Raw genomic sequence first — 13000 nt, forward strand, 5'->3', positions numbered from 1 at the left:
CTCCCAGTTATTCCAGGAGTTCGCAGTAAAAAATACTTAAAACGAAAAGAAGAGAACCTAAAGACTGTCTAAGATCTGAGAACCAGGGGAAGTGAGTTTGATTCCCAGCCATGTCTTTCTCAGGTACTGTGAGGCTACACAACTCTCTCTATATAGGCTTCTCATTCTCCTTCACCAGTTTATCTTCCCAGTGATCTTTTGTAGGTGACGGCGATAAACGTGAATCCTGAGAAACTCTTTGACCTCCTAAGGCTGGTATCAGATATGTCCACCAAAGTTTAACCTAGAAAAGCACTGACATTTCAGAGATAGAACTTTCCTTGACCTTCTGCCAAAACTCATTCTCGCTATATATGAGGAGTTCTGGAGTCAGAAAAAAGTGGGAACCTTTAGATTCAATGGCTTTTCTCCTTTTCCTTCACCTCTCCTATCCCTCACCCTGAATCTGTTAGATTGTGTATGGCTGTCACTCCTTTCCCTAAAGAACAAAACCTCCTGCCAGGCTGTGTTCGAGGCCAGGCAAGGAGGAAAGGAAAGTGCACCCCCCACTGCGGTCAGAATGGAGGCCACGGAAGCCATCCTGATCCTTTGACATCCATTGGCGCTGAATCTGTTCCTTTGGTCCCTGGCTGAGGCAGTGCGGCTAGTCTGACTCTCTGCCCCCACCTTGAGTTGAGCTTTGATGAAAGAGTAGTAGGAACCCAGACCTATCCCTGGGGATTTGGGGTTTTAGTCTTGGAAAAGCATCAACCAAGCTAGCAGGGGCAGGAGATCTGGATTCCTGTGGCTTGGGCTAACTTAGGTCCAAAGAAAGCCAGTGCCTGTGATTATCATCTTCTCTCCCCAAGTGTGGCTGTGTCCTCTGGCTCCCCTCTTCTTCTTCATCTTCCTCCCAATTGCGATGGCTTCAGAGCTGCTTGCTTTTGCTTTACCATTAGCATGTCTTTACATATTTGAGATGCTTTGCCATACAGAATACTTGCATATTGCAGCTGCTGGGGTGATTTTAAAACTTCTTTGGCTTTAGTACATGCATTAGCAAAACAACTGCTAAGCATCATTGTAATTCCTCTCCCTTGGTATCTTGTAAAATTCCCTGAGATTTGCTTCTCTAGATTTTTTGTTGGGCCACAGAACCTCCTCCTGGCTAAGTTGCCTTGATTGTATCTCTTGGATCTTTGCTCTTGGCTTCCTATAATAGGATGACCAGATTTGTGCACAGGCATCCAAAGGGGCTGCCTGCTGCAGCCCGGGGTGATGAAGCCATAAGTTCTGTGGGCCACTACTCTATACTCTCCCCCTTCATATACTGCCAGACTGAGCTTTTCTTCCTGCTGCCTTCAGATGTTCTGCGGACGGTTGTTGGGCATGTTGTGGTAATGCAGAGAATTTCAGCAAATTTACCCAGCTTAAGAATAGCTTGTTTGTTCAGATTTTTACATACAGGGAAAATCCAACTGAGGAGGCTAATGAAGGTACCCTTGTGTTCCTTTTCTTCCCCCTACTATTTCCCAAGCCAGTGAAATTCCCTGGCCAAGATGCTGTAACTGGTGCCTCTCACTCAGGAAAAGCATTGTAGAAATATTGATCTCACCTTTAAAAGAGCAGCTCTATGAAATTAGACTAAGTGTCAATGGCTGAGAGATTCCAAACAGAGTCGAGAGGTTATCCTGGAGGTTATTCTTATGCATTAAGTAGATATCACCTTGTTGTTCAAGATGTAGTGGAGAGGCTGGAGGGAACTGCCTGAAAATGTATTGCTGTGTTCCAGTAGCCATGTTTCTTGATGATGATTGAACAATGATATAGCTTTCACAATGAGACTCTGTGAATGTGAAAACCTTGTGTCTGATGCTCTTTTATCTACTATATCAACAGAAGAGTAGAACATATGGAATAAAAATAAATAATAGGGGGAACAAATGTTAAAATAAATTTAGTTTGAAATGCTAGTGGTAAATGAAAGCGAGGGGTAAAAGGTATGGTATGTATAATCTTTTTTTCTCTGTTATCGTTTTATTTCTTTTTCTGTTGTCTTTTTATTTCTTTTTCTAAATCAATGCAAATGTTGTAAGAAATGATGAATATGCAACTATGTGATGATATTAAGAATTACTGATTGTATATGTAGAATGGAATGATATCTTAATGTTTTTTTGGTTGTTAATTTTTTTTAATTAATAAAAAAAAAAGAGCAGCTCTACCAATCTAGAGCTGAAGCTTGTGAAAAGAGGGAAGTGACTTCAAATGCAGAGGCCTGACGTGCTCCTCTCCATTTCCACATTAGATTTGCTGACCATGAAAGAATATCACTGTTTGCTGCAGCTGCTGTGCCCGGATTTCCCACTGGAGCTTACGCAGAAAGCGGCCAGGTACGTCTCCTGGGCTCCAGGCACATCTGACTCAGTCATCTGTGGGCCAGACCATCTTAACATCTTATTTATACAAATAAAACCCTTAGGGAAGACTAAAGCCATTAGGATAGAAATTGGCATTTGGAAAGGGGTCTATTTGGGATTTGTCCAAAATATAATACTTTCTGTGTTTCCAAAGGGAAACCAAATAATCCTTTGTGGTTTCTGTGGGGAGTCTCAGGGTCTGAAGATAGACTTGGGCTGGTGAGATGAAGGGGGGAAAAAAAGACACACACACACACACCCCCCAAAAAAACCCTGAAGGATATTCTGAGAAGACGGGAGGTGGGGCCGGAGTTTGCGGTGATTTGTGATGAGGAGGTTGAGGCTGGGGACGAGAAAGGCACAAGGGGACAAAGCCCCGATGAGGAAGGAACAAATTTTATTATTTATGCTAAAAGAAGGCTTTCAAGATTAGTCCAGAACCAGAAAGACTTGGAGGAAATAGTTAGAAGCCCCTAATTTCTGTATGTGGTTTCACTGTCATTCATATTTTTAACCAAATGAGGTAGGTAGACTGTGGCTCAGTTAACTTTTATTTCGTTAACCCAAACTGTGAGCTAGCATTACAAATGGAAGTATGGCAAAAACCTTGTTTTCAGAAATATTCCCAGCTTCCCTAAGACGTATTGAGACACTTACCCTCATTGTCCCTTTAAATTCATTTACCTTTATTATCTCATTGAATCCCTGGGAAAGAGAAAAAAAAAAAAGCTACTGCCCATTTTACCAGAGAGGAAGCTGAGGCTCAGGGGTTAAGTGTGGTGCCCAAACATGCTGGTAGCTTCTATGTGGCAGAGGTATGATTTGAACCCAGGTTTGCCTGAATCCAGAGCCTTTGCTCTCATGTCCTCACGCTCCTGCCTTCCTGTGCTGTGGCATCCGCTCAGCCTGGAGCCTTCCACCTGGAGGCTCCCCCACTGGAACCTGGCCTGGTGGCTGCCCACCCCAAGAGCCCCGCACCCTGCGCCGGCCAGGAAGGCAGGACCCACGGCCGCAGCGGGCTGCCCTGCCCTTCCAGTCGTGCATGGACCCTGTCAGTCGTGTGCAAAACCTGTGCAGTGTCACACACTCCAAACTTCGTAGGTTCTCTTCCTTCATCGTTGAGTGGAGATTTATTTTTCCCAATGGCAACTGACCACTGGTAGAAGCTGCAGTTTGGGTTTTATCGTTTTAATAGATCTGCTATCCAAAGGAGATTTGTATTTTTGATTTGTATTTTTTTCCCTTAGCTTAAAAAAAAAGAAAAGAAAAAAGAAAAGGCTGGGGAGAGCATCTCCTGTAATTTAAAAGCAGCCAGTTGGTGTTAGCTCCAGATTTCTATAACAGTTCGGCTTTGGGCTCATATTCTGAGGAAGATTCAGCCCGCTTTTTGGGAAAAACTCATCATTCTTAAAGACCGGACTTAATAATAAAAGTCAGCTGTGACTCTAACTAGAGAACTCCTAAATAAGGAAAAGAAGCCTTGAGTGGGGCGCTGTGTGAGGGTCGCAGCATCCAGGCCAGCCCCGTTCACCGGCTCCCCCAAGCCTTAGCACCCTGCCTGGGGTAGGTGACCCTCGCTGCCACGCCTCCTCCTCCTCTGCCGACTGGTGAGTCCGTGACGAAACGCATGAGTGGATATTCCTGATCTGCCACTTCCCTGGTTCTCATAGTCCATGGTTCTAAGCAACAGCCCATTAGAACAAGAGCCAGCAACTATACACTATATTCACCAAATATAGTATATTCACCAAAATATTCTGGGGTAATTATTTTGTGCCAGGAGCTATCCTCCATGCTGGGGGCACAGTGATAAATAAGATGGAGTTCCTGTTCCTCAAGGAGCTTGGCGTGTAGCTTAGAAGGGGTTAGCTTGGGTAGGGTCACTGGCTACCACCTTGCTAACTGTCATTCCAGGACCGCCACTGTCCCTTCCCATTCTTGAAAAGTAGGAGGCAAGCTTAGAAGGAAGAGCCTTCTGAATGAACCTCAAACTCCAGGAGCCACCCCACCCATCTCCCCAGAGCCTTCCAAACACTCTGATATTTGCAAGCATTGCAAGATGAGGGTATAAGTGATAGGATCCTCTAAGAACCACAAATTCTTAAAAATGACTGACACCAGGGTGCAGCTGCAGTGTCTTAATCCAGCTGCGGCCCGAAACCTGCCCTTTCCTCACCCAGGGGCCTCTGTTAAAGGGAGACCTCAGAACTTTCCCGGGGAGGAGAAGGAAGCACTGTGGCCAGTCCATGCCAACAGCAGTGTGAGGGGACTGTGGGAAAGCAAGTGGAAAACAGGAGGACCTGGGGTTGCCCTCACAGTACCATACCGGTGGCAAAGGTAGAGCTGATTTCTGAATTTGGGGCAGTTTATTTTCTGCCTTTGTGCGGCACCAGGCCTCTGTGTGAGCCCCCCACCCCCCACCCCCATACTATTGCTTTCCCCACTCCACGCCGGCTGATGCATGCTGAGGAGATGTGCACGGATCAGGAAGTGCTCTCTGGTTGATTAAGCCAGCTGGGCGTTGTCCTGGAGGCCAGGATCGCAGCTTCCCACACCCTGCCCAGGCCTCTGATCAGAGATGCAAATCAAATCAGGAAGCTAAGCGTCCAAAGCGGTCGCTATTGCTAGAAGAGGAGCCGCCCTCTCCCATCCCACTTCTGGGCTTACTTTATTCAGGACCCTGAGTCTGGGGACAGGCCTCAGGAGGAGGCTCCAGTCCGGCAGCTGTGTGCGGAGCAGGATGTGCACCCCCAGCAGCTGGGAGCCTGAGTCCTGGGCGGGGACAGCATGTGCTGTGCGGGGTGAGCGGGAAACACAGGGACGGAAGGGCAGGCGGACAGATGCCCATTGCCTGACACACCCCACAGCAGCGGGAGAGGGGAGGTCCGTCCACCCCGATGTGAGCAGCAGGGTCTGCCTCCGTCCCCCGCGGCCTGGGGGCCTTCCCGAGGGTGATGTGGGCTGGGATCAGACTTCCTAGGCCCCTCCTGGCTCCACACCTACCAGCCAGCCCTGGGGAAGCCACTTCATTTCTTTGAACCTCGGTCTCCCCATTTGTAAAATAGAAAGAATAACAGTTGTAATGACGGAAGGAGTAGAAGCATGTGATGTGCTTAAGATAGCACCTGGTTCAGCTCCTCTCAGCAAACGCTGAAGTTCTAGCCTTCACCTGGACCTGTAGGTGGCTGCCACCTGCGTCTCACTCACTGGATGCCCTTGAGCTTACCTTGTGGCTCCTCTGAGCCTTGTTTCATAGTTGTAAAATGGGAGTAATACTTGTAACTAGTTCATAGGATGGTTGTGAGAGTTCAACAAAAACATACATGTAAATTGCTTGGCACATAGTAGGCATTCAATAAGTAACCATTTCTTGCTGTTATAATAATGGAGGCATTATTATTATTATCATTACTAGATTCTTTTAATTTACATGAAAAGTTCTTGGGTCCCTAGAAGTGGTCATTTCTGACCCCTTTTCACTTCATAACACACAGAAAACACTATCTAACTAAACAGTGAGAGCCAAGACAAGCCTGTCTGGTTGGCCCGCCAGCCTCAGCCTTCCCCCGGCCGGGCCAAGGGGCCTGGCACACCTGCGACCCAGACGCAGCCCAAAGGCCTCGGGGTTGGGAAGCTCTGCTCCGAGGGTGGAGATTGCCAGCAGTGGTTCTCACACTCCAGCGTGCATCAGAATCACCTGCAGGGCCTATTAAACCCCAGGCAGCCAGCCCCCGCCCCAGGGTTCCTGACTCAGGAGGCCTAGCCAGGGGCACAAGCACTCTCTTTAGGAAGTTTCCTGAGCACGCAGATGCTCGCGAACCCTGGATTAGAACTCTGCATGCCAGGCTCATTTTGGCATTTTAGAATTAGTGAGACTAAAAGGAGTCAGATTCCCTTCTCTCTTTTTCCTTCTGCAGCTATTTAACACCATTCTCCCTCATCAAAGGGCAGACACCCTGGTGAGTAACACGTTTCATAGGGAAAGTTCTTTTATCATGGATATGTTCGGAATATATGTTTCAAAAGCACCTCGGCCCCCAGGGAATCTAGTTTTAGACATAACCTCTCACCCCCACAGAACAGCATCTCCTTTCAGCTGTCCCTGCTTCACAAAGGGCCAGTGGTAGCATACTCAGGGGCTGGAACCAGACGGTCCTGGGTTCAGATCCCAGCTTGTGCCCTTGAGCAAATTACTTATCTTCTTTCTCTAAGCCTCAATTTCCTTATCGGTAAAATGGGAATAATAATAGCACCTACCTCAAAGAGTTGTTTTAAGGATTTAATGAGATAACGCATGCAAAATACTGTCACAGTGCTGTTTAAAAACATTACCTATTTCTAAAAATTATAATTTAGTGAGTGGGGAGTGGTTTCATCCCTGTATTTCATTCCTGCCCTCATACTGTAGACCGAGGTTGAAGCTTTACGTGTTACGTGTTCTCAGTGTCTGCTCTCTTCCCCCCTCATCCCCCGCAATAGCCTTCGCAGAGATGTGCCCTCCTCCCCCCCCCCACCCCCCGGTCTGCCCTGCCATTTGACAGTATCACTGTTGCCCCTGGAAGGAGCAAAAAAAGGAAAAGGATGTATTTTTCCAAACCAGACTATTCTCTCCTTCCCCATTCTTTTATTCATCCAGTACTTGGTGAGCATCTGTTGTGCGCAGTCCCTGTGCTTTGTAGAGGGGTTATGGCAGCGAGAAAGAGAGAGGTCGTTCCAGCCCTCAGGGCTTACAAACAGGTCGAGAATCAGACATGAGTAAATGAAGAGGTGCCAGGTGCTATAGGAGCATAGAAACAGGGGAAGCAGCCTAACCTGGAGAATCATGGAAGCGTCTCCATGAAGAAGAGAAATTGAATCTGGTCCCTAAAGGATTAGTCAGACCCTATCAGATACCAAGCCTTACTATAAGGCCATCTTAATGAAGACAGGACGGCATGGACCCAGATCACCCTGGACAGGGAGAGCAGACCCATGCCTTCCCAAACACTGAATGTACTAGAGGGTAGTACTGCAGAGCAATAGGGAAAGGGATGGTTCAGTAAGGGGCATTGGGACAATTGGTTATCCACATAGGGAAAAATAAAATAAAATAAGGCCTCTATTTCATACTCAGAAATCACTTCCCCACAGATTACAGACCTGGATGTGAAATGCGAAACTATTAATACTCTTAGAAGAGAATAGAGGAGAACAGTTTTATGGCCACCAGCTATAAAACAAGATACAAAAATCTCAAGCCCCGTGAATGAGGTTGATGATTTAACCACAAACAAAACTGCATTCCTTCATTCACTCCGTTGTTTACTGAGGGCCTGTTACATGCCAGGTACCCTTCCAGCTGCTGAAGTTAGAGCACTGAGCAAGACCAAATCCTTGCCCTCATGAAGCTGACAGTTCAGAGAGAAGAAATCTCAGCTGGAAAGCAAAGATTTCCTGATGGCAAACCGAACCCTGGCTCCGCAGGGAAAGCATCAAACCCTAACCACTGGACTACCAAGGAATTAAGAAGTAATATTTCCTATTCAACAAACGATACCATAAACAAGGTTGAGAGATAAACAAGAGACTAGGAAAAGATATTTATTATGTATATTACTGGCAAAGGATGTCTCCAGAATTTGTCAATTGCAAGAATTTTTTATAAAGAACTTCTACAAATCAATAAGAAAAGACAAATAGCAACAGCTGAAAAAGCGGTAAAAAATAGGAACATGCAACTCATGGAACAGAAAAACCTAATAGTAATAAACACTTGGACATATTTTCTTGGCCAAACTCCCTAGTAATCAGAGAAATGCCAACTAAATTGAGATACGCTTCACACTCAACAAATTGGCAAAGAGTCTGAAGTCTGATAATACAAGTAGTGGCGAGGATGTCACCAGGATTCATAAAGTGTTGGTGGGAGTGTAAATTGGTATAATCACCTTGAGAGACTTCAGGAAAATCTTTTAAAAGTTCAGGAGTTGCACCTGGGAATAAAAAACCCCACGGCATTGCTTGTAATAGCTGCGCCCTGGACAACTGCCTGCCCGCTGTAGAGAAAGTAAATTGGCTGTGGTGACCGTGCCCCATGGAACTCTGCACAGCAGCTAACACGAGCACATGTCGAGAAGCACACATCACCATGTCGCTCTCAAAACAGCAAGTTACAGGTCGAGATTGAAAACAAGCAAAACCAGGCTATATGTTTTAAAAGCGTAGACATGTGCATGAATTAATATAGGATGAAAACATGTGGAAGAATGCTAACCCCCGAAGTTTCAGGAAATCTCGGTGGCCCCGGAGGAGGAAGAGTAGACAAATGGAATGATGAGCAGAGGAGTTTGCAAAGGGCTTGGATGGCATCTGTAATATTTTTTAAAGCTTTTACAATCAGAGCAAAGATGGCAAAATGTTAGGGTTCGATAAAGTTGATTAGCTTGGTACACAGGTGTTTGTTAATTTATTCTCCATAATTTTCTGAGTTTAGGTAATTCATTTAAAACAAAAAGGATGGATGGGACATAGGACTGAGGTGGGGGGCAGCATTCTGGGGAAAAGGAGCAGCATGGGGCAAAAGCCGAGCTTTTTCCAGTGGTGACCTAGAGGAACTGAAAGGCGCCAGGAGGTTTGGAGCCTGAGGAGTCAGGGGGCAGGGAGAGGAAAGGAAGACCCACCAGATCCAACCCTAAGAACAGCGGCTTGGGAAAGACTTTTGGGGACCCCTGTCAGGCTCTTTGGGAGGGGCCAGGGCAATGGGGTTTAACTAGCTGACCTGGGGCCTGCTGGCTGTCGGGAGGAAAGCAGCAGCACCCGGGGCCTCAGCTGCCAGCCCTCCTGGGGGTGGCTGCACCCTCGGCAGTCACTCGGCGGGGAGGCGCAGGGCACCAGCAGGAAGGCTGGGTCGCCAGTAGGGAGTCAGGCTCTTTGGGAGGGGCCAGGGCAATGGGGTTTAACTGACTGACCTGGGGCCTGCTGGCTGTCGGGAGGAAAGCAGCAGCACCCGGGGCCTCAGCTGCCAGCCTCGGCAGTCACTCGGCGGGGAGGCGCAGGGCACCAGCAGGAAGGCTGCGTCGCCAGTAGGGAGCTCAGAGCCCACCTGGTTTCTCACCAGGTGCAGCTGCTGGGGGCGGGGACTGAGCTACAGCTCTTCCACGTCTAGCTCGTGCCTTGGTGAGGTTTCTTCGCCTCTCTGAACCTCTGTTCCCAGTGAGATGCCCGCGTGGGATGACAGCATGGGGTGCCAACAGCGACTGCCCTGAGGAGCACTGCCGCGCTGTCGTTCCTGGCCCACGCCCTCTTGGGTCACACTTCATGGGGACGACAGAGCAGGTGGGGCTTGCGGGGCCCTGGAGGGACAGGCTGGAGCCAGAGTCACGCGTCCAGGTGAGAGCAGGGACCTGGCTGTCCCACACCGCTTTAAGCACGGGACGTGCGGCGGCTCATGCAGCGTGACGGCACCTCCGACGCATCCAGAGAGGGGCTAAGGAAGGCCCCAGGAAATCCTGACAGCGGCCTTCTCTCCCACCTGGGGGTGACCGCCAGGTTCGGATTTGCCCCTGCCTCTCACCCACAGCACTGACCTTAAAACAGATCGCGGAGGGGCCCTGTGAGGCCAAAGACACTGGGGGACACACTTCAGCTGCTTCCGTGAAGGACATTGGTGGTGGAACCTCCCCAAGGAAGTGCCGTCCAAGAAGGTGACTCTTCCTCCTGGCAGCGTCTGAGGGCTGGCTTCCCCCAGAAGTGGGCGTGCAACGAGACAGCCAGCTTCCGCCAGGGAGCCTCTGCCTGCTTGGGTGCTGGCAGACTTACTTCCTCTGAGGTTTATTTTTATTTGCTACACTGGCCCTTCCGGCACCTGAAACCAGATAGCACCCACATATTGTGGGCAGTCGGCACCTACTGAGTACACGCAGGTCCGACTCTTCACGGTCATCCTGTGGAATAGGACTGTGGTTGTCTCCTGTTTACAGAAGAGAAAACCGAGGCTCAGGGAGAAAAGGGAACTTGGCCAGTGAGCGGTGGAGCCGGGCTTTGACCCCAGGGCAGTCCATGCCTGGCCTGTGGAAGAGGGGAACATTCTCCTGACGAGGAGACCGACCCTCAGGGGCGAACAGGAAGTGGGCGAGTCAGTAGATCAGACTGGAAGCTGTTGCTTCCTTGGCACCCACTTAACTCCCAGCATCAGCCCATCCCAGCTGCTAGATGTCAGTAAGGGAGGGAGAAAGTGGCCAGCTCCTTTGGGATTTGCTTGGCCCTGCCAAGGGCTCTTTCTTCTTTCCATTCCCCTGCCCTGGACTCTGCATAGCTCTGCCCGGAGCCGGCCGGGACTGGAGCGCCTTTGCTTCCCCCCAGGCCCCTCTCTGGCCCCGGGGTGTGTCCTGCGTGGCCCACTGCCCGAGGGGGCAGGCTGTGCAGCCCCTGCCGGCGGCGCTCCTGCTGGCGCCACTCAGAGCAGGGGGCAGCTCCTCTCGGTGTCAGAGTAGCCGACACACCAGAAAAAGGCCCCCAGCAGGAAGGGGTGTTGGGCCAGCTGCCATCACCGGGGAAAACACATGTGGATCACCCTTTTGAGTCTTCTGGGGTGGTGAGGGATTTAAGTTCGGGATGTGGGACCGACCTTATCATGACCGCATCCCCACAGGCAGAGACAGACCTGTAGCCTCCTACCCTCCTTTTCCCACAGTTCTGCTGAGATTCCAATGCAAGAAGTAGATGTCTAGAACTTTCAAGGGTCAGAACATTGGTTTGGAGATGGTCACATTTCTGGGAGTCTTTGACAATTGTCTGCAGCCACAGGCCTCTGACCAGCACATTTTCCCCTAGCGGAGCCGGCACCAACAGGAGAGGCCAGCGGTTCCATTCCCTGGAAGTCATGCCCTCAACCCCGTAACCACCATCAGAGCTGAGGGAAGCCTTTAGAAAGTCTGACCCTTGGAGTTTCCACCAGACATCCCAGCCACAAGCAGCTTAGTCCTCCGCAGAGCAGCTCCCCAGGGTGGGGGCCTGGGAAAGTCTTCCTCGGAATGAGCCAGGCTCTAGGTCCGCAGGTGTCTCCTTCGCCCCTCAGCAGCAGTCTCAGCACCCCCCAGTCCTTGGTCTTCTCTTCAAGTTTTGGGCTTTCAGTCTGTGCACCGTTTGTCCTGTATCCGTGTCCAGACCCTTCACCAGACTGACCTATTGTTCATGTCAATGAAGGACACGAGGAGGGGAGCGCGACCACTGGGAGGACTGCAGGGTCACTGCAGCTGGAACATAGCGGGGGAGGGGAGGCGAATGTTGTGGGTGCATAAGCCAGGATGAGAATGGGGGACCCTGTGCTAAGGGCAGTGGTAAGCCTGCGAAGGGTTTTAAACAGAGTTATAAATAAGGCAAACTCATCTATCCAAATACCTTTCTGGCCCCACTATGGAGACTGGATTAGAAGGAGGCAAGAATGGTTGCAGAGGAGCAGGTAGGGGCCACACAGTTGTGCAGGAAAAAGAGGTGGAAAAGGCTGCGCTTCAGGTGGTGGCCATGGCCATGGAGAGAAGTAGATGATTGCAGAGAAAGTTAGGAGATAGGGTTGCAAGGACTTGGTGGTTGCTTGATCCAGAGCAGGTGAAAGAGGGCTCCAGGATGTGTTGGCTGAGGCCCCGGGGGCCAAGCAGGCTGCTGGGTGCTGGATACTGGTGCTGGTAGCTCGGGGCTGGTGCTGGTGTTCGGTGCTGGGTTTGGTACAGGTGCTGGCAGCTGGGGGCTAGTGCTGGGTGCTGGTGCAGATGCTAGGTGCTGGTGCTTGGTGCTGTGCTGGGTGCTGTACTGGGTGTGGGTGCTGGTGGTGGTAGCTGGGGGCAGGTGCTGGTGTTGGGTGCAGGTGCTGGTACTGGTGCTGGGGTGATGGTGCTGGGTGCTGCTGTTCATGCTGGGTATGGGTGCTGGGTGCAGGGGCTGGTGCTGGGTGCTGGTGTGGATGCTGGGTACTGGTGTGGGTGCTGGGTGCTGGTGCTAGGTGTGGGTGCTAGGGACTGGTGTGGGTGCTGGGTGCTGGTGTAAGTTCTGGTGTGGGTGCTGGTGCTGGTATGGGTGCTGGTGCAGGTGCTGGGTGATGGTGCTGGGTGCTGGTGCAGGTGCTGGGTGCTGGTACTAGGTGCGGGGTTGGGGGCTGGTATGGGTGCTGGGTGCTGGTGCAGGTGCTAGTGGGTGCTGTGAGGGGGCTGGGTGCTGGGGCTGGGGCTAGTAAGGGTGTGGGTGCTGGGTGATGGTGCTGGTATGGGTGCTGAGTGCTGGTGTGGGTGCTGGTGCAGGGGCTGGGTACTGGTGCAGGTACTGGTATGGGTGCTGGGTGCTGGTGTGGGGGCTGGGTGCTGGTGCTGGGGCTAGTAAGGGTGTGGGTGCTGGGTGATGGTGCTGGTGCTGGTATGGGTGCTGAGTGCTGGTGTGGGTGCTGGTGCAGGGGCTGGGTGCTGGTGCAGGTACTGGTATGGGTGCTGGGTGCTGGTGCGGGGGCTGGGTGCTGGTGCTAGGTGCGGGGACTAGTGCGGGTACTGGATGCTGGATGCTGGTGCAGGTGCTGGTGCTTGTATGAGTGTGGGTGCTGGGTGATGGTGCTGGGTGCTAGTGCTGGGTGCTGGTGT

General features: G+C 50.7%; 1 protein-coding gene across 3 annotated transcripts in view; it reads left to right on the top strand.

Moving 5' to 3' along the window:
- Nucleotides 1-13000, top strand: part of CSTPP1 (centriolar satellite-associated tubulin polyglutamylase complex regulator 1) — a 296345-nt gene that overhangs the window by 271561 nt on the left and 11784 nt on the right. For all 3 annotated transcript variants that reach the window (XM_077114601.1, XM_077114600.1, XM_077114598.1), the window contains one exon: nt 2288-2372. In XM_077114601.1, the coding sequence (XP_076970716.1) occupies nt 2288-2372 (85 nt within the window). The remainder of the gene's footprint in view (nt 1-2287; nt 2373-13000) is intronic.

Source organism: Tamandua tetradactyla, chromosome 8, assembly GCF_023851605.1.
Source record: "Tamandua tetradactyla isolate mTamTet1 chromosome 8, mTamTet1.pri, whole genome shotgun sequence".
Lineage (NCBI taxonomy): Eukaryota > Metazoa > Chordata > Mammalia > Pilosa > Myrmecophagidae > Tamandua > Tamandua tetradactyla.